The sequence below is a fragment of the Mirounga leonina genome, unplaced genomic scaffold, assembly GCF_011800145.1.
Source record: "Mirounga leonina isolate KUSES-001 unplaced genomic scaffold, KU_Mleo_1.0 Mir_175, whole genome shotgun sequence".
In the NCBI taxonomy this organism is placed as follows: Eukaryota; Metazoa; Chordata; class Mammalia; order Carnivora; family Phocidae; genus Mirounga; species Mirounga leonina.
In genome coordinates, this window is record NW_023270453.1 from 22,628,719 (window position 1) to 22,655,132 (window position 26,414).

Consider the following 26,414-nt stretch of genomic DNA (forward strand, 5'->3'; position numbering starts at 1 on the left):
CCCCCCCCCCCCCCCCCCCCCCCCCCCCGGCGCCCGTGGAAGCCCCTGGGAACCCCCTCTCGCTTCCTCACAGGGTCACTGCGTCCAAGAGATGAACAGTGACGGGTCACTGTCCGTGTTCCAGTTTCCCTGACTGTCTCAAAACCGGGCCTGACCGCTTCTCCCCACGGCCAGGCACCCTCCGCATGCCGCCCTCCACCCGCCGGGTCCCTGGCTCAGGGAGGAAATGCCAGGAGTGGGGGCCAGTGTCCCCACCGCACCCCTGCCCGCTGGAGTGCCTTCCGTTGGTTCACTGCTCACCTGCAGTGTGGAGAGGTGTGTGACCTTGTGAGTCAGGGCCCCGATCCGGTCATCACCCCCGCACACCTTCAGCCCAGGCTCCAGCTTGACCAACTTCTCGTTCCCGCCAGCGTGGTCCCTGGAAGTCGGAAAGGAGACCTGGGCTCCTGCTGATGGGACTGGGCCTGCTTGCTCTTAAACCCCTACCACAAGTCTCCTTTCCTGGTTGCCTTCTCGGTAGAAACGCATCTCCCAACACAGGAAACTGGCTTGTCATTTGGGTCCACTGAAAAGAACATTCTGAGACATGTCTTTCCGAAGTGAGGCATTTCTGTGCTCCTGCCCTGTGGCTGCGGAAGCTTCTGAAACAAACAAACCAAATCCCAAACACCTAGATAATCCCTAAGGCCCAGCTCCCAAGCTTTGGGCACATAAGAGTCACCTGAGGATCTGTTAAGGAGCACCAAGTCGTGACTCCCTGCCCCACATCCTGACGCAGTTGGCCTAGGGGCAGCCTGCAGAGCAGGAGTTTTAAAGCGCCCCCACCCGCATGACTCTCACAGGTGGCCCAGTTCAGGACCCACTGCCCTGAGCAGGTGGAAGCTGTCTTCTAAAAAGGCAATGTCCAGGGCACCTGGGGGGCTCAGTTGGTTAAGCGTCCAACTCTTGATTTCGGCTCAGGTCATGATCTCAGGGTCATGAGATTGGTGGAACCTGCTTAAGATTCTCTCTCTCTGCCCTCCCTGCTCTCTCCCTCCCTAAAAATAAATTAATGATAAATAAAATGGCAATGCCCCACTCAAAAGACCACCAAAAAACCCGCTAAAACTGATAAACAAATTCGGTAACATTGCAGGATACAAAACCAATGCATAGAAATCTGCTGCATTTCTGTATGCTAATGAAGCAGCAGAAAGAGAAATTAAGAAAATGATCCTGTTTAAACTGCACCAAAAATATAACATACCTAGGAATAAACCTAACCAAAGAGGTGAAAGAACTGTACTCTGAAAACTATGGAACACTTACGAAAGAAATTGAAGAGGACAGAAACAAAGACATTCCATGCTCACGGACTAGAAGAACAAACATTGTGAAAATGTCTATACTACTCAAAGCAATCTACACATTTAATGCATTGCCTATCAAAATACCACCCCCATTTTTCACAGAGCTACAACAAAGAATCCTAAAATTTCTATGGAACCACAAAAGACCCCGTATAGCCGAAGCCATCCTGAAAAACAGAAGCAAAGCTGGTGGCATCACAATTCTGGATTTCAATCTATATTACAAAGCTGTGACCACCCAGACAGTATGGTACTGGCACAAAAACAGACACACAGATCAATGGAACAGAAGAGAGAGCCCAGAAATGGACCCTCAACTCTATGGTCAACTAATCTTCGACAAAGCAGGAAAGAATGTCCCATGGGAAAAAGACCATCTCTTCAACAAACGGTATTGGGAAAACTGGACAGCCACATGAAAAGAATGAAACTGAACCACTTTCGTACACCATACACAAAAATAAATTCAAAATGGATGAAAGACCTAAATGTAAAACCTGAAACCATAAAAATCCTAGAGGAGAATACAGGCAGAAACCTCTTTGACCTTGGCTATAGCAACTTCTTACTAGACACGTTGCCAGGGGTAGGGAAACAAAAGCAAAAATGAACTATTGGGACTTCATCAAGATAAAAGGCTTCTGCACAGCAAAGGATACAGTCAACAAAACTAAAAGGCAGGCTACAGAACGGGAGAAGATACTTGTAAATGACATATCTGATAAAGGGTTAGTATCCAAAATATATAAAAAGCTTATATAACCCAACACCCAAAAATGAATAATCCAATTTAAAAAATCGGCAGAAGACATGAACAGACACTTTTCCAAAGAAGACATCCAAATGGCCAACAGACACATGAACAATGCTCGACATCACTCGGCATCAGGGAAATACAAATCAAAACCTCAATAAGATACCACCTCACACCTGTCAGAATGGCTAACATCAATCAACAACACAAGAAACAACAGGTGTTCATGAGGATGTGGAGAAAAAGGAAATCTTGTGCACTGTTGGTGGGAACACAAACTGGTGCAGCCACTCTGGACAACAGTATGGAGGTTCCTCAAGAAGTCAAAAATAGAACTACCCTATGATTCAGTAATTGCAGTACTGGGTCTTTACCCAAAGAATGCAAGAACACTCATTCAAAGGGAAACATGCACCCCGATGTTTATAGCATTATCTATGAGACTAATTATGGAAACAGTCCAAGTGTCCATCAATTGATGAATGGACAAAGATGTGGTATATATATGTGTGTGTACATACACACACACACACACAATGGAATATTATTCAACTATAAAAATGAAACCTTGCCATTTGCAATAACACGGATGGAGCTACAGAAACTAAGTGAAATGTCAGAGAAAGATAAACGCCACATGATTTCACTGATATGTGGAATTTAAGAAACAAAGGGAAAAGAAGAGAGACAAACCAAGAAGCCAACTCTTGAGAAGAAACAGATGGTTACCAGAGGGGAGGCGGTGGGGGGAAGGGTTATGTAGGTGATGGGGATTAAGGAGCGCACTTGTGATGAGCACGGAGTAATGGACAGAACTGCTGAATCACTATGTTGTACACCTGCAACCAGTATAACACCATATGTTAACTGGAATTAAAATAAAAACTTCTTTAAAATTTAAAAAATAAAAATGAAAACACTTATCTTTAAACAAATAAACATACATACATAAATCGATCACCAATGCCCGAGGGCGATCAGGGGCCAGCGACCAGCCCATAACGCACCCGGAACGTGCACAGCCTAAGCCCAGCCACGGCCCTGCACCAAGCTCCCTGCACCTCCCAGGACAAGGCGAGGGCTCCTGCCCCTCACTACACACTTATCCACGGAGCCCTTCGAGGGGCCCCGACCCAGCAGGGCGCACAGATAGCAGGGGCCGCCCGGCCCCGCCCCGCCATCTGCTACACACAGGGCAGCGCCAACACGTACACACGCATCCACACGTTCCGCTGACCTGCGCAACCACCGCCTCACCATCTCCTCTAGTGCAGGGAGGGAGGCCCCGGCGCCCTCGGGCTCAGTCTGGGGCCGAATTTGGGGTTTTGTATTGTAGCATAAGCATATGAAAAACCCCAGAGCATCACAACTTGAGAAAACTGACCCAGCGGTTGCTTAGCAAGGGAGTGAGAAGCCAACCCTGAGGCTCGCGGGTAGGCAATCTGGCTTTTTCCCAGAAAGCCCAGCGGCACAGCAGCCAAGGGCAAGGCTGCCGGCCGACCCCTCTGCATTCAGGAATTAACAGCTGATGCCCCCGGGGCTAAACCCCAAAGACTCTGGGTGCCTTAGTGACATCAACCAAGAAGTGGCCACCGTTGAGCAAACTCTGGCCAACCCACGTCCTCAGGACACCCCCGCGGAGACACCGCACCTCACAGGTGAAGTGCAGTGAGAGTCGCTGGCTGCCTTCAGGCACTTACGTGGAAAAGACAATTCAGAGCCAAACAAGTATTTTTTTCAAGCTGTGAAAAGTCTCAGAATTTCAAAAACCCCACAGGAGGGTCTTGGACAAGCAGCTCTAGCCCTAAAACCCAAACACTTGGGTGCTTCTTTCATCCCTTACCTTCAATTTCGAGAACCACAACCTCTCCAAACAGAGCTGCTTGATTTTTAAAAACACTAAGGTCTAGAATAGTTTCTTCCCTGACATCAAAGCTAGTCTCCCATCACACAAGCCCAGAACCTGCTGCTGGAGGTCCGCCCCATGGAGGCCAGGGCCAGGGCCGAGGGCGCAGGGCAGCAGTACGGAGCCTAGAGCCCACACGTCTTCTCAGAATCCCACTGGGGCTGACCCTCAGCGGCACAGAGAACATGGCTGGGCGGGGACAAGGGCTTCCAGCACCCCGATCTCGCAGGCCTCCACCTGTAAGAGGGCCCAGGGAGCCCGCAAGTGCCCAACCCCCACGGACACCAGCCCGGTGTGCACACGGGGGTGCACACGGCCGGGAGCCGACAGGCCCAAGCAGCTGGCTGGTGAGGGCTTACCAGTGGTGGTGAGTGGTGAGCACCATGGTCAGCTTCACACCATGCTTTTTCACCGTTTCTACAACCTGCAACCAAACGTGAGGCAAGATGGGGGCCATGGTCACACTCCTGGCACTGGCCGGCCGAGCTGCAGGGTGCCCAGCAGAACCCAGGATTGGCCAAGAGGGGCCGTGCCCTGTCGTGACCCTGCCGACTTGCCCCCGCTCCAGGTCTCTCTTGACCCAATTGGCAACTCAGGGCCAGCCATGACCTCTCCAAGCCCCTCCAGCGGAGGTCACCGCCTCCGGGGCTTCCTGGCGGCCCAGGACCTTACAGACAGAAGCCCATTGCTCTCCCCACCCAAGCCGTTGGCAGCCTCCACCCCTCACTGGCCTTCTGCCCGACGGCAGAGTGGCAGGCCACCAGTTGTTTTTCAAAAACCAAATGAGTGAATTTCTGTGTAGCTTCAGCCAAGCTACAAGGACACTGCAGCTATTAGCCCTGGCAGGGGACAAGATGGTGCTGGGGCCCTTCCTCCCACCTTCTGGGGCTGCACCGGGTCCACAACAGCGGCCTCCTTGGTCTCATCATCGATGATCAGGTACATGTAGTTGTCGGTCAGTGCGGGCAGTAACTCAACCTTCATGGTGCCCTGTTCCACAGTCAAGCTCTTCCTTAAGTCTGTGTGATGGAGAAGGACTCCCAGCAGGGCTGGGCCTGAAGACAAAGCACAGCTTCGGTCAGTGTCCAAGGGAGGCCGCCCCAGGCTGAGACTTAAAGACAAACCCTCAGCCTGGGAGGCCCCGCGTCCCGGGGACACAACATTCCAGGAAAGTGACTCGCCGAGCAGCAAAGTGTGAGGCTCGCCGTGTCAGGTTTTCTGAGTTCCTTCGGTAAAGAAGAAAATATCCTCATTTTACCACATTCGTAAGAAAAACACAGAAAATTCTCCACATGCATATTCACGGAAATCACTTCTTTCAGACTATAATCCTGATTTTCTTTTTCGAAAGCTCTCAGAGGACAGAAGTGCTGGTTTGTGCCTGTGATTCAAACCAGTGTCAGAAGTGACCAGTGCCAGTCCCGCGGTGTTCACACCCGAACCAGAAAGACCACAAAGAGAGGAACCCGGAGGGTGAGGGCCTCTGACCCTTCCTAGGCCTCCAGCCAGAGAGGAAAACAATATTCACTTTCATAGGCAGGAACTCAAAATTTGGATCATGCACAAAACACACCAGGGCCTGAGACAGGGGACAGGTGGCGACTTGTTCCAGATTCAAGTGTGCAGGACACAGAATCGCCATCCAGTTGAACCGAAGGACCCTGCCAGGATGTGTCAAGAGTGAGCAAAAGCCAAAAGCATCTTCCACCGAGGAGTCAGGTGCCAAACTATTTTCAACAATGAAACTCCTATTCAATCTAAAAACTGAGAGGCCCCAACAATACTTGTCTTAATGTCAAAGAGATGAACACCACAAAAAATGACAGAAGACAGCCAAGAAATACTGGGGGAGGTGCTGGAATGGGGGCCTCTTCCAAAAGGGATCCAGAAAGCAGGCAGGACCCACTGACTGACAGACCACATCTCCAGCGGCCACCTAAAGCTGAATTCAACCTTATCTGCCACAGCCAGAGAAACTGTCTGAACTGCAGCTTTAAATAAGAGTACACAGAGATATCCAATTCCCCTTTCCCTGGACAACCAGCTGGGCATTTTCCAGGCCCTTCGCCTCATGCACAGCAAAACAAACATCTCTGTATGATGTTTCTGTGATATTCCACCTTCCCTAGGCCCCAGCCCTACCTGAGCCCAGGAAGGACTACAGAGCGGAGTATGCGTACTGGGGGCTGGGGAGGGAGGAAAGCAGGACTGAAACAGGACTGTGCTTCGAGTCTGGGAGAGGAACACCGCCCAGGTGAAGAAAACATGATTACATCCTGTGCTCAGGCTCCTCTAGGTACTATAAGGGTTCTCCTGGAAAACCTGGGGAACTTAGTTATTTCTGCAGGCACCACCAGAAGCCTTATTCCTTTTCCAAAAATTATATGCCTGAGAAATGCTTCCAGTTCACTGGTTTGCAACTGTGACCTTTTGTATAAGCAGAGGGCACAGAGGTGCAGCCTGTAGTCCAGGCCAAGTCCTAAGACATGTTTTATTCCGCTTCTCTTGAGCTGGGCCCATCCTTCTGCACGGCATCCAATGGCTGGCACTAGGCTCCCTTCTGAACGAGGTGGCCACAATCTTGCCAATTCCCTACAGTCCCACTTACACTCTCTGCCTGACTCCGGAAGCAAAAAGTCCTAGCCCTGACACTCTTAGGTGTGTCCCCAAATGGGAAAAAGGACAGGCTCTTTCCTTAGTAATGGCAACACCTTACCCGCTCCAGAACCTTGAGTGCTCTCAGTGAGATCTAAAATGGCCAAGGACGGCTTCGCCTCCTATGTGGTCATTTCTCCAGCGGCTAACCATCTCCCAAAGACTCGGGTTAACCTACTGCCCCTATTGCCACACCAGCCAGATAAGATATCAGGAAATAAAGAAAGATTTCAAAATCAAGGTCAAAATATTCCAACAAAGCAAGCGGTAACTCCCAGTGGGAAAGGAAATCTGACAGCTGGAAGCACAGGCCCTGGGAAGCCCGGGTGCCCAATGCCTCTCCTTTTAGAGGGAGGGCCAGGGCCTCGCAGCCCCCAGGACCCAGTCTTGTTGGAACCCGAGTATTGGCCCGGCTTCCTGCCCTTTATCTGCACTTTAGAATCGTGTACCCCGGGTTTTTCTTGTCAGCTGAAGCTCGCAGGAAGAGATGGGAAGGCAGTCCCTGGGGCGCTAGGCCCGGCTGTGCCGCCCCGGGGCGCACACACGAGGGGTCCCCCCGGGCGGGGAGGGGACCCCCAGGAGGGCCGCGGGCGGGCAGGGGCGCGGGGCTCCTGGGGCCCACGTCTCCTTACCCGGCACAAATCCGCCAGCAACCCCCAGCTGACCAGTGACCCCACTCTGTCTTCAGCCCCCGCAAAGTCTGACTCAAGTGCCGCGGGGCCTTTTCTCGACCCCAACCGGCGCGCCTGGACGCCGGCGAGGGTTACAAGCCTGTGTCGACAGAAAACAGCGTCAGCCCGCGGCGGCCTGGCCACTCCCGGCCGCCCCCAGCGCCCGGAGCCGGCCACCCGCCCGGCACCGCCGGACCCCTCGCGGGGGCGCGGCCCAACCGCCGCTACGGGGTCACAACGCCGGTGGGTCCCTCTCCGCGGGCCGGGCCCCGCGCCCCCGGCCCCTGTCAGGTGCGCCCCTCGGCGCCCCGGCCGGCGCCGGCCCACCTACCCAGGCCGTGGCGGGCGCAGGCGGCTCCCAGCGCGGCGAGGCTCCGGCGGCCGAGCAGCCCGCGGCCCAGCACCATGACCCGGGGCGGCGGGGTGGCTGCTGAGGCGACAGCGGGGCGGCGGCGCGAGGGGCGGGGGCTGCACACGCCGGCGGCGCGCCGCGGCCAATCGGCGCCCGCCACCCCGCCCCCCAGCCAATCAGCGCAGGTCTAGCGCCCCTGCCCCAGACCCCGGCCAATCAGCGCCCGCATCCAAACCCATGCCCGCTCCGGGCCCGGCTGCTGCGTACCTGAGTGCGGGCCGGGAGCCGCGAGCTACCGGCGGCGGCGGCGGCGGCGGCGGCGGCGGCCGGAGAGCAGCGACAAGGCCTCAGCCTCTCTCCAGGGACCAGGCCAGCGTCCCGGGGCAGCTACTGGACAGCGGCTCCCAGGAGTTGAGGCGCCGTGACTGCCAAGCACCCGGTAGAGCGCAGAGCGGAACGGGCCGTCGCGGACGGGACAGCGCTGCGAGGTAGTTGGTTCTCTCCCGGGCGCCGTAGGCATCAGGTGACCGGGTCCCGGCGGAGTCACGTGACCTCCAGGGGCACCCGGCCGGGACATGGCAGCCACCAGGCCGCTGTCCCGCTTCTGGGAGTGGGGGAAGAACATCGTGTGCGTGGGTAGGAACTACGCGGACCACGTCAAGGAGATGCAGAGCGTGGTGCTGAGCGAGCCGGTGCTCTTCCTGAAGCCGTCCACAGCCTACGTCCGCGAGGGTTCGGCCATTCTCATGCCGGCCTACAGCCGCGACCTGCACCACGAGCTCGAGCTGGGCGTAGTGATGGGCAGGCGCGGCCGCGCCGTCCCGGAGGCCGCGGCCATGGACTACGTGGCCGGCTATGCCCTGTGTCTGGACATGACCGCCAGAGACGTGCAGGACGAGTGCAAGAAGAAGGGGTTGCCCTGGACGCTGGCCAAGAGCTTCACCGCCTCTTGCCCGGTCAGCGCGTTCGTGCCCAAAGAGAAGATCCCGGACCCTCACAACCTGAAGCTCTGGCTCAAGGTCAACGGCGAACTCAGGCAGGAGGGTGAGACATCCTCCATGATCTTTTCCATCCCCTACATTATTAGCTACGTTTCTAAGATAATGACCTTGGAAGAAGGAGATATTATCTTGACCGGGACGCCGAAGGGAGTCGGACCCGTTAAAGAAAACGATGAGATCCAGGCTGGCATACACGGGGTCGTCAGTATGAGATTTAAGGTGGAAAAGCCAGAGTATTGACTTACTAAGTTTTAGGAGAGAAGGGAGCTGGACAGAAGCAAGCAAAGGTTGTTAAATGTGACAATCCTTTAATATACTAATTGTTTTGTTTGCGGTAAGAAACTAATTCTTAAATATGATTTAATTGGATTGTTATGACTTAAGGAAGATGGACCCTTCAAGGAAAATGTGATCTAGAAAAGCTGGGCCAGAAATGGAAAGAAGATTGTCTTTTAGGAAACAACCAAATTAAGTTTTTGTGAAGCTTCCAAAGCGGAGAATTTATCAAAACAAATGTTTTTTCCTTTCCTTTCCTAAAACTGGACTGGATAAGACTTTTCATTCGGAGGTGCCTAGGTGGCTCAGTCCATTAAGCATCTGCCTTTGCCTCAGGTCAGGATCTGGGGGTCCTGGAATTGAGCCCTGGGTCAAGCTCCCTGCTCAGCAGGGAGTGTACTTCTCCCTCTGCCCCTCCTCCTGCTCGTCCCTTCTCTCTCTCAAATAACTACAAATCTTTAAAAAAAAAAGACTTTTCATTGGGCATTCTGAGATCAGTAATTCAAAACTTAAAATATGCAAAGGAATTTGAAAATCATGTTTTCTAAATTTCCTTGATCATGATAATTATCTGGAGGTATTTGTAAAAATAATTTCCACATTACTGGCCTGTACCAGGTCCACTGTATTAATTAGCAGAATTAATCTCCAGCACTCCCAAGTGCTTCTTATCATGGAAATGTGGATAAACACTACTCCACATAGTTAATTTAAAATTGTATTTAATAAGTTTTTTAATTTATTATTTAAATTTAAATTATTTAAAAACGATTAATGGCAACTTCAGTCATTTGCATCATGACCTGTAGATTTGAGTTTGGGAGATAATTTTGAAACAATTGTTTTCCAAATAAAAATGCTATCTTTTGGGGCACCTGAGTGGCTCAGTCATTAAGCGTCTGCCTTCGGCTCAGGTCATGATCCCAGAGTCCTGGGATCGAACCCCGCATCAGGCTCCCTGCTCCGCGGAAAGCCTGCTTCTCCCTCTCCCACTCCCCCTGCTTGTGTTCCCTCTCTCGCTGTGTCTCTCTCTGTCAAATAAATAAAATCTTTAAAAATAAATAAAATAAAAATGCTATCTTTTATTTGGCCTAAAAGTTTACTTTTATCACTCCATTAGTGGCTAGGAGGCACACTTGCTCATTAAGGGGTTTCAGACCTTGGTCATTGACCTTTGGCCTCTAGAGCACTGTGCTCTATTAACAAAGTTAATCAGCACCTCTGCCTCCAACCAAAGGTGAGGAAGCTGAATAGCCCGGGAGAGCTACTTTTGTTCCTACCTGCTCTCCGTGGACAAAAAGTCTAGGCAAGATGCACAGTGCCCGGTGGTGCCCTTTAAGCTTAGGCAGAGGCTCCTGCTGGATATGGAAACAAGACATCTATAGGCCCCTCTCAGAAAGCTAAGGACATCTAATTTAATAATAGCTCACATTTACTGAGCCCTTAGTACTGCTAGGCACTGCGTCAAGAGCTTTCCATGTATTATTTAACCCTCAACAAAGCTGTAAGATTGGTATTACTACCATCCCTGTTAAACATGAAGATGTAGATTTAGGGGCTAGCCAGCCTAGCTTTATGGTCACTCAGCTGAGGGACAGAACCAAGTTATAACCTAGCTTTCCTAGGACCAAAACATGAAGTCTTGACCACTATGCAGGCTTCATCTTGCAGGTAGATACATAAGAAGATTCAAACATGTAGGTATTAGGCAACCCCCACATTTAATTTATAATTTATTGTGAAGAAGTGCCAGGATTAGACTTATTAAATGTCATACTATCTTGTTTTATCTTCTAATCAAGTTTCTTATTTTAATTGCTCAAGCAATAGGTGTTTATTACAGATGAGTTCAAGAATACCCAAAATTCCATTCACCCAGAGACAGCCGAGTGAAGCATTTAGTGTACCTTCTTCCAAATCTGTGGATGTGATTGCAATTCTTTTTTTTTTTTTTAAAGATTTTATTTATTTATTTGACAGAGAGAGACAGCAACAGCAGGAACACAAGCAGGGGGAGTGAGAGAGGGAGAAGCAGGCTTCCCACCAAGCAGGGAGCCCGATGCGGGGCTCGATCCCAGGACCCTGGGATCATGACCTGAGCCGAAGGCAGACGCTTAACGACTGAGCCACCCAGGCGCCCCTGATTGCAATTCTTAAAATAAGATTTGCCCATAACTCAAATTTCCTAACCTGCTTTCCTCACAGTGTGTTGTGACTCTCTGTCGGGCAGCACATTTCTGCAGCACTATTTTTAGTGACTGTGTAAGATTCTGAAATCAGGGTGGCTCAACTGGTTAAGCGACTGCCTTCGGCTCAGGTCATGATCCTGGAGTCCCAGGATGGAGTCCCACATTGGGCTACCCGCTCAGCAGGGAGTCTGCTTCTCCTCTGACCCTCTCGCCTCTCATGATCTCTCTCTCTCTCTCAAATAAGTAAAATCTTAAAAAAAAAAAAAAGATTCTGAAATCAGTCCTCCATTGTTGGCAATTGAAATGGTTTCTAATCATTTGCTAGTAGAATGAGCACATTTGTGGTTACTTCATTGGGCTAGGTTCCCATAGGCAGAAGAGCTGGTTCAAGGGTGTGCTCATACTGAACGTGTATTAGTCTAACCAGCAGACATGAGGTTCAGCTGAGACAAGCCCACCAAGCTGACAGACTTCAAAGCAAACCAAAAGGTGTGAGGCAGGAGCAGGTTCACAGCAGCCCCCTTGGGCGGCACAAATAGCCCAGAGAGGTCAATGTTCACCACTGTGGTGGCATGAGCTTTGTCACAAACAGCTGACAACAGAATTGCAGGTGTAGCACACAAAGTCCTTGGCTTCAAGAATAAAAAACAGAGACACCAATTTCCACAATTCCTGATCTTGCTAAAATCACAGTAGTCCTAGCACCCAGGAGGCACATTTCCCCCCAACTTTTTGAATAAATTTAAACCTACTAAAAAGTTGAAAGACTAATACAGTGAACTCTACACACCCTTCATTCGATTCAGTAATTGTTAATATTGGTTATGTTTGTTCTCTCTGCGTCTCTCCATACTCCGTCTCTCTCCGCATATATGCATGCCTGAACAACTTAGGCTGGAAAACTGGAAATGAGTTGCAGAAAAACTCTACCCTTCCGGTATGCATCTCCTAAGAATAAGGACCTTCTCTTATATAGATACAATGCCATTACCACACTTAAGAAAAAAATTCCACAGTATATTAGTTCATGTAGAATGTATGGCTTCACATGTGTTCTTCTGCGCTTTTTCATTGAGATTTTATGAAAGTGAGTATTTTACATCTGCTTAATATACTGTGAACATCTTTCCAGGTCAGCGAATATAGGTTTTCATAATCCCTTTTAATGCCGTGCGTTAGATTGAGTACCCCAGAGGCCAAGCTAAGGTGGGGTTCTTGTTCATACGGTTTACTGAAGGAGCACTCTTAGGAGAAAAGTACAGAGGAAGCAGAAAGGGCAGAGAGCAAACTAAGAAAGAACGTGCTGGTCTCAGAGCTAGAGATGAGCTTCAGTCCACTGACCGTCCCAAGGGGAAGTCACTGTCGGAATCTGCTCCCCACCCCTCCCATAACTTCCCCCAGGTAATTCTCCACCTCTCAGAGAAGCTGAGGGATAGGTGTGTGTGTGCCTGAGGGTCCAGGGGGTCTGGGTGGGGCCCAACATTCCCTTACGGGCTGCTAGGTTTCAAATGTTTTGCTATTAGAAACAGTGATGTGAGGAACATCCTCCACTGGGAGCATATGTTTATTTCCCTAGGGAAAGGCATAGATGTGAAATCAGTTAGATGGTTTGCACTTTAAATTATGTATTTGCCAAATTGCCATGGGAAAATAATACACAAATTTGTACTTGACGTGAGTGTTTAAGAATACCTTTTTATGCACACCCTAGCTAATGCTGGGTATCATGGCTGTGATCATTTTTTAAAAATATTTATTTTTAGAGAGAAAGAGAGCGAGCATGGGGGCAGGAAGGGGTGGTGGGGGGGAAAGAGAACCTCAAGCAGACTCCCTGCTGAGCCAGGAGCCAGACAGGGCTCGGTCTCAGACCCTGAGATCACAACTCTGAGATCAGGACTTGAGCCAAAACCAAAAATCAGATGCTTAAACCAACTGAGCCACCCAGGCTTCCCTATGGCTATGGTCATTTTAATTTGCATTTCATTGATTAACATCTTTTCATATTTTTATAGTTATTGTTTTAATGAGACTATTGGGCACATCTGTGGTATTAATGTTGGTGTAGTATCTTTGGTTTCAGGTAAATTTTATATTTCTTTTCAATACGATTAATTCAAATATGCTTAAAAACCTTCATGTATTGGGCGCCTGGGTGGCTCAGTTGGTTAAGCGACTGCCTTCGGCTCAGGTCATGATCCCAGGGTCCTGGGATCGAGTCCCACATCGGGCTCCCGGCTCAGCGGGGAGCCTGCTTCTCCCTCTGACCCTCTCCTCTCTCATGCTGTTTCTCTCTCGCTCGCTCTCCAATAAATAAATAAATAAAATCTTTAAAAAAAATTTTTAAAGAGAAAGAATAAAGTAAGTATAATAATTCAACTATAGGGATGCCTGGCTGGCCCAGTTGGTAGAGCACACGACTCTTTTTTTTTTTAAAGACTTATTTATTTATTTGAGAGAGAGAGCGCATGGGGGGAGGGGCAGAGGGAGAGAGAGAGAGAGAATCTCAAGCAGACTCTGTGCTGAGCACTGAGCCCAACGCAGGGCTTGATCTCAAGATCCTGAGATCATGACCTGAGCCAAAACCAAGAGTTGGATGCTCAACCAACGGAGCCACCCAGGCACCCCGAGCACACAACTCTTAATCTCAGGGTCATGAGTTCAAGCCGCACCTTGGGTGTGGAGCCTACTTAAAAAAAAAAAAAAAATCAATTATGGAAAAAAAATCAAACTATAAAAGCAGAATAGGATTCACACAACAAAAACATTGCCAAATATGAGTGACAGTGAAACTGCTCTCCTTCAACATTTACAATAACATACTCCCTGATCATGCACTGGGTTGTGTGAGTCCAAGCACCTGACATATATGGATGTACTCAGTCTTGACAGTCACCAAGAGAAGTTGGTATCGTTATCCCTGTTTACAAAAGGAGAACCAGAGATGGAGAAGCTCAGAGCCAGAGACCATCCTGGAAGCAGCACATAGAGTATGAGCCTGCAGTAACAGAGCCTGCCCACACAACCATCTCCATGCAGCTGGGACTTCAGGTCCCATCTGTAAAATGGGCAAACTAACAGTCCTTGTATAAATTGAGTTCTAGGGGCGCCTGAGTGGCTCAATTGGTTAAGCACCTGCCTTCAGCTTGGGTCATGATCCCAGGTCCTGAGATCGAACCCCAGGTCAGGCTCGTTGCTCAGTGGGGAGTCTGCTTCTCCCTCTCCCTCTGTCCCTCCCCCTGTTTGTGCTCACTCTCTGTCAAATAAATAAATAAAATCTTCAAAAAAAAATAATAATAATTGCATTCTATTAGTGTTTATTATAGTGTCTGTCACATTGAAAGCACTCAATAATATTAGCTGTTAATATTATTGTAGCAATTTAATGTCCAGAAACTTATCCCAAGGAAATAATTAAGAATGCGGACAAAAATTTAGCTACAGCTGTCATTTCCAATAGCAACAAATGGGGAACATCTTAAATGTCTAACAGTATTGGATTAATTACATTCATTACCCTACATTCATATAATGCAAAGATGTACAGCCATTAAAGTTAGGTCAAATATTGAATAAGGTAAAAAGTTTTATTACAAAGTATTAAGTGTAAACACAGATTATAGAGTAACCTGTACTTGCAAACCATATGTTCTAACAAAGACAGATGAATACATATGACAGGAAAGACACACAAACATGAGGATGCTTGTAAGCATATGCTGACAGCAGCTGTGATTGGCTGATCACAAGAGCCAAAAGGCAGAAACAGCCCAGATGTCCACAGACAGATGAATGGGGGAACAAAATGTCCATCCATACAGTGGGAAACTCCTCAACCGCAAGAAGGAGGGAAGCACTGATGGCTGATGAGACATGGGTGAGCCTCAAACACATCGTGCTCAGAGAAAGAAGCCAGACACAAAAAGTCACATATCATATGAAGTACCCAGAGTTGTCAAGCGCATGGACATGAGGCGGATCAGAGGTTACTAGGGGCTGGAGAGGTGGAAATGGAGAGCGATCGTCTAACAGGGACAGAGTGTCAGTTTGGGAAGATGAAAAAGTTCCGGAGATGGATGTGGTGATAGTTAACACAACACTGTGAATGTATTTAAAGCCATTCAATTCTACACCTAAAAATGGTTAAAATGGTCAATTTTATGTAATGTATATCACATATTCTGCCATGTGCACAGCAGAATCAGGAAAGGAGAATCTTACTGAAAGCAACCACTAGTAGATTAGGAAAAATCCTAGAGTCACCACACTATTTACATAAAGCAAAGCAAACCTGTGGATGGGAAGATGCCAGGACCAAGGAAAGCAGCTCCTGGAGAGGAGTGGCGAGTGGAGGTGCTGGACAGGGACTCGTGTATTTTGTAGTGATGGAACGGGATGCTTCTTCCTTTATGCCTTTGAGTGCGTGAATTCTGGCTATTCTACAACCAAATTTTAGATATCAACCAATTTGTCATCTTCACTTCACAGATGTGTAGTTTAAACTTTGGCAAGCCCCTTTGATTCGGTGTGGCTGACACCTAGCCCTGTAGATTCCTATGGCGTCAGATGAAATCAGCAATTGGGGACCCCTCCAGGGACGGGCATGGTATTTCCGTGGTTAAATGCTGGTGGACTGAGAGGTCACCAAGGTAGCAGTGAAGAGGTGGTTCAGATCCCTCCACTGCCCTGCTAGGGCCCACCACTGTGGCTGGGGAACACTGGGTATGACATATAAGCCTAATTTGAGAATGCCTATATTAGGCATCTGTATTATGCTATTGAGGCCAGTGGGCAACTGAAGCCCCTGGACAGTAGGAGCCCACAAAGCTGGTACCTGCACCTGTGGTCCAGGCATTGGTGCTTTGGGACCTGCTGCCAGAAATCAGGGCACCAGGAGGCCTGGCATAGCCATTTCTGACATACCACCCGGGCCAGGTGTCCTTCCTGGTCTCCTGTGCTCTTGGACACCCACTGTTGCTTAATCAACAGAGAGTGTGAATGTGTCCACCAGGTGGGCACCCTCACTTCTCTCTCCTCCCAAGCCTGAACCCTCCCCCTCCACCACTCTCCCACCTTCTTTCTCTGTCTGCCTTCTGGAGTCACCTTGCTTAACACACCCATACCCTGCCCCAGGGGAGTGAGGAAGGAAGCTCTTTATCAGGCACACTCCCTGTCCACACACTAGGTCAAGGCCTCCATTGCCTCGTTTATTACCACAATTCGGACACACTAGGGTCCGCTCATGCCCTTCGGCCATGGCTGCCTATTGTAAAAGCCAGAGACTGACAAGTTTATCTCCCAACACCAGCTTTGTAAGAGTTTCAGATACTTACTTTTTGTTTTTCACTCCTGTGGTGGGTTCCGGAAATGGCAAACCTCCCAGACTATGGGCCAGCACTGACCATGCTGGTAGGCCTGTACCCTGCAGCAAGTGACTCGGAATGGTGTGGGGCTGAGCACGGCACTCTGGGGCTTTGGCTAGGACCAGTGCAGTGGGTGGTATGGGGGTCGGCGTCCTGTCCAAGCAGCCCTGCCCTTCCAGGTCCCAGACTGGCACCACTCCTAGAACTTTTGAGGCTGGTCTCCTCCCAGGTGATTCAGACTCACACATATCACCCCTGAGTCAGCCAGCCTTCACAAGGGCTGGGTGGCCCCATGTGTCATCAGAGAGGGCAAGGATCAGAGAAGCTCTTCAGTGTTCAAAGCTGCTGCCCAGCACTGCCCGCAGGCTTCCGCTGTTCCCACCCTACACCACCGAGAAGCCCTCACCTGTGACCCACCAGCTCCTGGAGAGCAGTCTCAGCCACCGCCAAGCTCCAGAGAGGTCATTTTTGGAGGTTCTGATCTTTCTCCAGGGAAACAAGACAAAGAGGAAAGGGGCTTAAGAAAAGAAATCATTGGTATCTGTGGGGAAGATTAAATTTGTTTATTAATTCACGCAAACATTTCCCAACTTGGGGAGAGAGGGCAAAGTCAGTAGAAAAAGCCATCTAAGAAAGGAGCTGGGGTGAATGAGAGATTTTAAGACTTACCCCCTAACCAACTCCAGAAGGAAACATAATAACAATTTATAGAAACATTTTTACCACCTTTGAAAATAAAATTTTATCCATAATTTTCAAACTCATTTTCCACTTTCAAGAGAGTTGAAACTCATATTCTTGTCCAGGGTTTAAAGTATCTTGTTTTAAATATTTCCTTGTCCAGACAAATTCCTACTTGCCTCAATAGGGTCTGCGAGCTTACATGAGAGCACACTAATTCTCAATCCACCCCTTGCTCTGTGTGATAAAAAAAACTGTAGGGAGAAAAGAGAGAGACAAGGAGTTAATTTTAAAAAATCGCTATGTATATAAAGTTGAAAACTAGTGACAACAGAGAATGCAGTAGAGAACCACAATGAGCTGTTTTGTAGGTGTGAGCATAAATTCTAGTGACAGCTGTAAGACGATGGAGCGAGTTCACATCGGGAGGAGTTCGGAGAGAAATTACAGATCTGGCTCTCGATGGTAATTTTGTAAAAATCTATGTTATTGGGGCACCTGGGTGGCTCCCTGCTCCATGAAGAGCCTGCTTCTCCCTCTCCCTCTGCCTGCCACTCTGCCTACTTGTGCTATCTGTCAAGTAAATAACTTTAAAAAAAAATCTTTTTTTTTTTAAAGATTTTATTTATTTATTTGAGAGAGACAGAACACATGAGAGGGGATAGGGTCAGAGGACGAAGCAGACTCCCTGCCGAGCAGGGAGCCTGATGCGGGACTCAATCCAGGGACTCCAGGATCATGACCTGAGCCGAAGGCAGTCGCTTAACCAACCGAGCCACCCAGGCGCCCAATAAAAAAAAAATCTTTAAAAAAATCTATATTGGGCGCCTGGGTGGCTCAGTCGTTAAGCGTCTGCCTTCGGCTCAGGTCATGGTCCCAGGGTCCTGGGATCGAGTCCCACATTGTGCTCCCTGCTTGGCAAGAAGCCTGCTTCTCCCTCTCCCATTCCCCCTGCTTGTGTTACTGCTCTCGCTATCTCTCTCTCTGTCAAATAAATAAATAAAATCTTAAAAATAATAATAAAAAAAAAATTTAAAAATCTATATTACTTTTCTCATGACACATCTCTTTTGGTTGGAAAGTTGGAGTTTCAAATCCAACACCTACAAAAGAAGGGTTTAAAGTGTGTTCAAGGGGCACTGGCCTGGCTCCATTGGAAGAGCATGCCACTCTCAATCTCCCGGTTGTGAGTTCGAGCCCCACGCTGGGTGTAGAGATGACTTAAATAAAGAAATAATATGCAAAAATAATAATAATAATAATATGCAAAAATAAAGTGTGTTCAAACTAGCAGCTGTGACAGGCATTAACCTGTGGTAGTAACCCAAGTCTGTTAGGCTCTGGGGATGTGATGATGCAGAACAGACTAACGTCAGGAAGCACTGTGAAAGGCCAAGGTGGGCAATGAGGATAAGTGGGCGTCTTTCACTGGAGCGCTCCTCCCACGGTCTGGGTGGCCTCATTCTGTAGGGCTCGGCCCCTTTCGTGGCCATGGCTGAGCTATTTTCAACAGCATGTTGTAGAAAACAGATAATGATGCAAAAAGCAGTCCTATTCGGGAAATCCAAAGGCATCCTGTCTGTGTGAAGATGTAGTCGGCGCTGCCCTGCAGAAGAGGCGGGTTTTGTCATCTACACATAACCCCAGTTCAGCACTGCTGACTGTTGGCCTCTGTGTCTACTCTTCTAATTCTTCTTTGAATTCATTTTTTAAGAACCCCTTCCTAGTTTCTTCACTGATTAATGAATTAAATCTTTGACACATTCATTTTATTTTTGTATAAGAGTCATGGATTTACCCTTTTTGGAAATCATTCTTTGACACTAATATCAGACTTACAAGGACTTGTGTTCATATCCCCATGTGTTTTAAAACATTAAAATACTGGGGCGGCTGGGTAGCTCAGTTGGTTGAGCGTCAGACTCTTGGTTTTGGCTCAGGTCATGATCTCACGGTCCTGGAATCAAGCCTCATGTCGGGCTCCACTCAGCAGAGAGTTGGCTTGAGAGTCTCTCTCTCCCTCAGTTCCTCCCCCCATTCATGCTCTCTCTAATAAATAAATCTTTTTAAAAAGATATTAAAATACCTTGCTTTGAAATCCCTCCAACTGCACCATTTTAAGTAGCCATTGTTTTTTGTTTGTTTTTTAAAGATTTTATTTACTTATTTGAGAGAGAGAAAGCATGAGCAGAGGCAGAGGGACAAGCAGACTCCCTGCTGAGCTTGATCCCAGGACCCTAGATCATGACCGAGCGGAAGGCAGACACAACCGACTGAGCCACCCAGGTGCCCCTGATAGCCATTGTTTTTAATTGAAATATGATAAATATACAAAATGGCCCATCTCTATAGCAATACTTGTTTTTTTGTCATATTAGCAGAAATACATGAGTTCTTACTTTTTAAATTACATGTTCTGTTTTAACTGATTTAAAATAATTGACATTGTTGGGTGCCTCGGTGCATGGGAAATGGGCACACCTGTTTCTGAGGCTTAGCTGGAGCAGGTGCAGTGTTCCCCAAGACTATTCAGAGTACCCATGAGATCACAACTATTTTCAGATTATACTAAGACGCCATTTGCCTTTCTCACTCTCACTCTTGGGCAGAACACACTGTGGTTTTCTAGAGGCTGTGGGACATGAGATGATATCATTGCTGACTGTTAATGGAATGTGGGCTCCTGGACAGGTTTTAAATTACTCTCAATGTCATGTTCTAGTGCAGTAAATACCGACAGATACAACTCTCTTAGACAAAAGCTTGAAAACTTTTTTAAGAGTGTAAAGGAGAAGAAAGCATTTGAGACTGATAGGAGAGACAGCGTAGGCTGTAACCCATCTCACCTGTGACCTGGCACAGGTAGCAACATTTCTGGGTCCCACCTTCTGCATTTGCAAAACAAAAGGAGTTTGTCTCACTCCCTCTTTATACCTTTAATACTAAGATTCTATGATCCTCTCACACTGAAGCGTTGCTAGTGCTGCTCCAACTAGAGATGCAGGATCACAGAGCTCTAGAGGGTCAAAGAGGCTGAGGAGTGGTGGAGTTGGGGTTCAAACCCAGTCCATCTCTCCCCTGTGTGACTGTGCCACCTGATACTTCTCACTGAAGTGAGGAGCACTGCTACACTGGCGGGATGGGGGTGGGACAGGGGTGGGGGACCAGCTTTGACTCTACAGCCCAGGGCCCTCCTTGGACTAAACATAACAGATATTGTCTTTGTTGGTCTATTTTTTTTTTTTTTTCCCCAAGATTTTATTTTTAAGTAATCTCTACACCGGACGTGGGGCTCAAACTCACAACCTCAAGACCAAGAGTCACATGCTGAGGGTTGCTGGAGGGGAGGGGGGTGGAGGGATGGGGTAACTGGGTGATGGACATTGGGGAGGGTATGTGTTGTAATGAGCACTGGGTATTATGTAAGACTGATGAATCACAGACCTGTACCCCTGAATCAAATAATATGTTATATGTTAATTAATTGATTTTAAACTTTAAAAATATTTTTTAAAAAAAGAGTCACATGCTCTACCGACTGAGTCAACCAGACACCCATGTTGGTCTATTCCTTTGGTGTCATGAGGAATCCCTTTATACTATACAAAAAAACAAAACAAAACAAAACAAACCTGATTACCTGCATTGTTTCCATGTTAGCCAAATTCTTCTGCATATTTGGAAACTGGACATTATTAAAAATAACAAATTCCCTAATTTATTAGGTCATACTCTAGGATTTTCTTATTACTTGAATATATAGAATGATATAGTACTGTAAAATACACTAACTTTTAAATAAATTTTGCTTCTTTCCAGAAGAAATTGCCACTTCAGTGCTGTTTTCTGTTCATCCGTCATTGCAAGAAACTCATTTACCTGGTTAAAACAATCAAATATTTCCAAAGTCCATATAAATAACTCATCTTAACAATGTGAAACTTGGCTTTGCACACTAGAATGGAATTTTATTTATAGTAATTACAGCTCAATTCTCTTAATGGAGGAGATAAGGTCAGAAAGGCTCCGAACTGAATCTCTGAAACCAGTCAGGCGGTTCAACCCAGAGAACTCCCCTTAACGAACTAAAGACAGAGTAGGGCTGGGGGCTAATAGCAAACTGCAGGAGCTGGCTTTAACAAGAAAAACCAAGTGCCCGTCAAAGCACACGCTACTAAGTATCTGCTGTCCTCCTGAAGGAGGAGGGAGCTGTGTGTGTTCTGACTCTGTATGTGGTGACTTCCTTCAGCTGGTTGGTGAAATATCACCACACCCTCCTTCTGCCTTAACCTATCAACATCTCCAATGTGCTGTTCCACCCACTGTTACTCGACTATTGAAAGTGTCTTCTTGGGGGCACCTGGGTGGCTCCAGTCCTTAAGCATCTGTCTTCGGCTCAGGTCATGATCCCAGGGTCCTGGGACCGAGCCCGCATCAGGCTCCCTGCTCGGCGGGAGGCCTGATTCTCCCTCTCCCACTCCCCCTGCTTGTGTTCCTGCTCTCGCTGTGTCTCTCTCTGTCAAATAAATAAATAAAATCTTAAAAAAGAAAAAAAAAAAAGTGCCTTCTTTCTCTCCGGCAGTCAAGAGCCTCGGCCGCTGTACCCAACAGCAGAATCAGCTGTGATTTGAATACACAACATGCAATTATTTGTTCATTAAAACAATGCATGTTTAAATCAAGCTTGATTTTTTCCCCCAGACCTCTTTACTAATGAATTAATTTCTATCAACTGTTCACTGAAATAACCTATACTTGGGGGGAAGGGAATTCATTTTGGAATTATTTCTAAACACATCTTCCTTTCTGTTATTTACCGTGCAGCCTAAAGTCTCCTCAGCAACCCCTCCTGTAAGACTGCAGGCATGGAGGGTACCTGTGTGGTCAGTGAGGTCAATTAGCAAGTGGAAGCTGAGAAAAACAGATTTAAATTCCAAAGAATCTTTGTTGCAAGCAGTACAAGTGCTGGATGCTTCCTTTACAACATAACCACAGCCGGAGCTGAAAAGAAACAAAGACAAGGATAAAATGTGAAGGCCATAAATGACCAACCTGATCCCTAGTCTAAATCAGAGTAACTTCAGAGTGCTCAGCGCGGTGTAGGATGCCAGACAGACATACGAAATGAGGAACAACACAACATACAATTAATCCCATTTATACCGCCCTGCGTCCTACCCTACCCCTGCTAGGGCTCCTTTCCTTCACCCCTTCCCGGCTCCCAACAGCCACAGAACTGATGCCTTAGCCCCACCTCTGCCCTGTCCCATCCTATTCCTCGCTACTGCGGGTATGTCCACCTAGTCTCCCCGGCTCAGGGTTCCGAGGGAGGAGTCCTGTCGTGTGCCTAGAAAGCCTGAGGTCCATGAATGCTCGCTTGATGCTTCTGTGCTAGGCTTCGGCACATTGACAGAAGAATCCTAGGGTTGGTCAGGTTCACACCCAAAATGCTCTTAGTACTGCTAGTGACACACACTTCTCCCTCTAAGGGGTGATTACATGCTATTCCATATTTTGAGGCAGGTCTTACATTAGCCAATTTGGACAGAAAGACTAACTTAAATTTCTCAAGTAGAGGGTGTGATCTGAAATAGTGCTTTCCTGTCTGGGCACAGATCACTTTTAAGGTAAATTTCAGACGCTTTTCCTCAGATATCAATATTAAAGATATAGGAAAAAATTAGGGAGACAATAAAATTTTCCAAAAGTTTTTGAAAAATGTTTTTCAAAAAATAAACACTTGACTTACACAGCAGCCTCCACATTGGTTTTTTCAATTTTAATACCAAATCATAAAATGTTTTCAAAATCTATGTCAATATCTTGACTTTGGTGGTAGATACACAAACCTGCATATGTGATAAAACCATATAGAACTTCACACACACACACGACTGCATGTCAATGTGGTGAAATTTCAATAAAATCACCAAATTGAAATAATGTCAGTATCCTGGCTATGATGTAATACTATAGTTTCATAAAATGTTACCATTGGGAGAAAGTGGATAAAGTGTATGTGGGTTCTCTCTATTTTTTAAGATTTTTATTTATTTATTTGAGCAAGAGATAGAGCCAGAGAGCACAAGCTGGGGGAATGGCAGAGGGAGAGAGAGAAGCAGGCTCCTTGAGCCTGACATCAGGCTCAATCCCAGGACCCCAGGATCATGACTGGGGCAAAGGCAGAGGCCCAACTGACTGAGCCACCCAGGTGCCCCTCTCTGTATTATTTTTTACAACTCCATGTGAATCTAGAACTATCTCAATAAGTTTTTTCTTTTTTTTTTAAGTAGGCTCCATGCCCAACACAGAGCCCAACATGGGGCTTGAACTCACAACCCTGAGGTTAAGACTTGAATTCAAGAGTCAGATGCTTAACTGACTGAGCCACCCAGGTGCCCCTCAGTAAAATTTTCAATTACAAAAATTCGTAGAATTTCACAGTAACATTTTAGATGTTTCTTGCCAAGCATCTTTCAGCTAATATTATTAAATCCCTGGGGTTTCCTTTATAAAAAAGTAGATACTAACTTTGACCTAGGAAAGGCTGTAAATCATATTCACCATGTGGCTGAAAATAATTTTTTTTTAAATGCTGTCCCTTGCATTGCTATAGGACATGGCAACCAAAATAATATTCTTTTTTTTTTTTAAAGATTTTATTTATTTATTTGAGAGAGAGAGAGAATGAGATAGAGAGAGCATGAGAGGGGGGAGGGTCAGAGGGAGAAGCAGACTCCCCGCCGAGCAGGGAGCCCGACGCGGGACTCGATCCCGGGATTCCAGGATCATGACCTGAGCCGAAGGCAGTTGCTTAACCAACTGAGCCACCCAGGTGCCCCCCAAAATAATATTCTAATATAAAACAACAGTTTGTCATCTCAGTTAAAAGTTTCTGGCAGCAGGGGCGCCTGGGTGGCTTAGTCGGTGAAGCACCTGCCTTCAGCTCAGGTCATGATTCCAGGGTCCTGGGATCGAGTCCCACATCGGGCTCCCTGCTCAGTGGGGAGTCTGCTTCTCCCTCTGCCCCTCCCCCCTGTTCATGCTCTCTTTCTCTCAAATAAATAAAATCTTTAAAAAGTTTCTGGCAGGGCGCCTGGGTGGCTCAGTTGGTTAGGCGACTGCCTTCAGCTCAGGTCATGATCCTGGAGTCCTGGGATCGAGTCCCGTATCGGGCTCCCTGCTCAGCGGGGAGCCTGCTTCTCCCTCTGACCCTCCCCCCTCTCATGTGCTCTATGTCTCTCTCATTCTCTCTCTCTCTCTCAAATAAATAAATAAAATCTTTAAAAAAAAAAGTTTCTGGCAGCATTCTGTCTTTATATTTTAGGATTGCAGAAACACAGGAAATCAAATTTTACTTTAACAGGTAATTATAACCTTTGAATCTACATAGTGTGCCTTGGAAACTTCAGTATGGGTTATTTATTTATACATTTCTTTAAAATACATAACAACTATTATGTCAAAGAATAGCTTTAACTTTAATAGAGCTTAAAATTTATTAACAATAGTTGGTCTTTATTTCTTACAAGAATGAATTTGCTGACAATACAGGCTGCTTACCATCGGTGTCGAACTACTATTGTGCTGTCATCATCAATGTTCAGCGTAGAAATGTAAGCATAAAGAATGCCGTAGAAAGGGTCAGCCTTCCCTTCGTTCTTTGAAGCTTTTACCTTTAATTGCTCAACTGTATAGACATCAACTATTGTATTTACTAAAAATAAAAAGTAGTTATTACAGCTCTCTATATATTCTAAGAATGCCAAAGGATTATATCCAAATAGAAAAAGCTATAAAGTTCAAATGAGAACACGTAATAGCTTCAGTTGAGTAACAGAAAAATTATTACATTTGCTATATTGAAACTGATTGTGTAAATGGACATAACAGCAAAAACAAGCAAAAAAGGGAAAAGAATGAGAAATTTAATTCATTTTATGTCAATAAAGACTTTGTGGTCATTGGAAGATGCCATTAAAAGAATGGGAAGGCAACCATCAGCGTGGGAGATGCTAGCAATCTTTAAAGGAGACAAAGGACTCATATCCAGAATATATAAATAATTCTTAAAAATTAATAAGAGGGTCGCCTGGGTGGTTCAGTCATTAAGCGTCTGTCTTCGGCTCAGGTCATGATCCCGGAGTCCTGGGATTGAGCCCCACATCAGGCTCCCTGCTCGTCAGGGAGCCTGCTTTTCCCTCTCCCACTCCCCCTGCTTGTGTTCCTTCTTTCGCTGTATCTCTCTCTGTCAAATAAATAAATAAAATGTTTAAAATATATATATATCTAAAAAAAATTAATAAGTAAAAGGCAATCAGCTCAATTTTAACTTCCATCAGATTGGCAAAAGGTTATAGAAGCCTCTAAAAGTTTAAAGATTATTTGTTTATTTATTTATTCCAGAGAGAGTGAGAGTGTGTGGGGGCAGAGGGAGGAGCAGAGGGAAAGGGAAAGGCAGAGAATCCTAAGCAGACTCCGCACTGAGTGCAGAGCCCCACATGCAGCCTGATCCCACAACCCCAAGATCACGACCCAAGCCAAAACCAAGAGTCAACGCCCAACTGACTGAGCCACCCAGGTGCCCCAAAACCTCTAAAAGTTTTAAACTACCTTTTAAAAAGTGGAAATATAGCAGTTACAGGATAAGAATATGGTATCTTTTACTATGTAAAACAAAAATAAGATTTAAAGGTCACTTACAATTTACAGATTCTTTCAAGTAACTGTCAATCTCATCATCCAGAGGATTTGTTTCTTTATTTTCTCTTATAAAATTCAATAGGATGTTAGCTTCTGGGGTATCTTAAATAAAAGATGCATAATAAGTGAAAAGCAACTGATAACTTTTTATTTTTTTAAACAATTTCTTTGAGAGAGAGCACACAGGTAAGCAGGGGGGAGGGGCAGAGGGAGAGGGAGAGGGAGAGGGAGTCCCAAGCAGATTCCCCACTAAGTGCAGAGCCCAACATGGGGCTCCATCTGAGGACCCTGAGATCATGACCTGAGCTGAAATCAAGAGTCAGCTGCTCAACTGACTAAACCACCCAGCCACCCCAAGATTGATTTTATTTACTTACTTACGTAAGAATCTCAAGCAGACTCCATGCTAAGCATGGAGCCAGAGGCAGGGCTTGATCTCATGACCCTAAGATCAAGACCTGGGCCGAAATCAAGAGTCAGAAACTTAACCACTGAACTAGCCAGGCGACCCTGATTA

General features: G+C 46.9%; 3 protein-coding genes across 15 annotated transcripts in view; 1 reads left to right on the top strand and 2 right to left on the bottom strand.

Annotated features, from left to right (window-relative positions):
- The window catches only part of HAGH (hydroxyacylglutathione hydrolase), a 16,060-nt gene extending 7,947 nt beyond the window's left edge, over positions 1-8,113 (bottom strand). Inside the window, exons 1-5 of one of the 3 annotated variants that reach the window (XM_035021938.1) lie at positions 7,667-7,758; positions 7,297-7,435; positions 4,889-5,064; positions 4,369-4,433; positions 301-418 (exon numbers count right to left, since the gene is read on the bottom strand). In XM_035021938.1, the coding sequence (XP_034877829.1) occupies positions 301-418; positions 4,369-4,433; positions 4,889-4,993 (288 nt within the window). In that variant the 5' untranslated portion in view covers positions 4,994-5,064; positions 7,297-7,435; positions 7,667-7,758. Of the gene's footprint in view, positions 1-300; positions 419-4,368; positions 4,434-4,888; positions 5,065-7,296; positions 7,436-7,666; positions 7,790-7,954 lie in introns of those variants that run through there. The other 2 variants (XM_035021939.1, XM_035021936.1) reach the window with 2 other exon arrangements.
- Positions 8,114-8,160: 47 nt separating this feature from the next.
- FAHD1 (fumarylacetoacetate hydrolase domain containing 1) lies at positions 8,161-9,878 on the top strand. Its single transcript, XM_035021940.1, has one exon. The coding sequence runs from the start codon at positions 8,263-8,265 to the stop codon at positions 8,926-8,928; it is 666 nt and encodes a 221-aa protein (XP_034877831.1). The 5' UTR covers positions 8,161-8,262; the 3' UTR covers positions 8,929-9,878.
- A 4,579-nt stretch (positions 9,879-14,457) lies between these two features.
- The window catches only part of MEIOB (meiosis specific with OB-fold), a 33,657-nt gene continuing 21,700 nt past the window's right edge, over positions 14,458-26,414 (bottom strand). For 3 of the 11 annotated variants that reach the window (XM_035021945.1, XM_035021942.1, XM_035021943.1), the window contains exons 10-14: positions 25,898-25,999; positions 24,758-24,911; positions 22,012-22,195; positions 20,987-21,073; positions 15,982-17,448 (exon numbers count right to left, since the gene is read on the bottom strand). In XM_035021945.1, coding sequence (XP_034877836.1) covers positions 17,338-17,448; positions 20,987-21,073; positions 22,012-22,195; positions 24,758-24,911; positions 25,898-25,999 — 638 coding nt within the window. In that variant the 3' untranslated portion in view covers positions 15,982-17,337. Of the gene's footprint in view, positions 15,590-15,978; positions 17,449-20,983; positions 21,074-22,011; positions 22,196-24,757; positions 24,912-25,897; positions 26,000-26,414 lie in introns of those variants that run through there. The other 8 variants (XR_004682252.1, XM_035021941.1, XM_035021944.1 and 5 more) reach the window with 8 other exon arrangements.

What these genes read in the sequence shown, in the direction of transcription:
- FAHD1 (XM_035021940.1), top strand. Translation starts at nt 8,263, where the DNA reads ATGGCAGCCACCAGGCCGCTGTCCCGCTTCTGGGAGTGGGGGAAGAAC.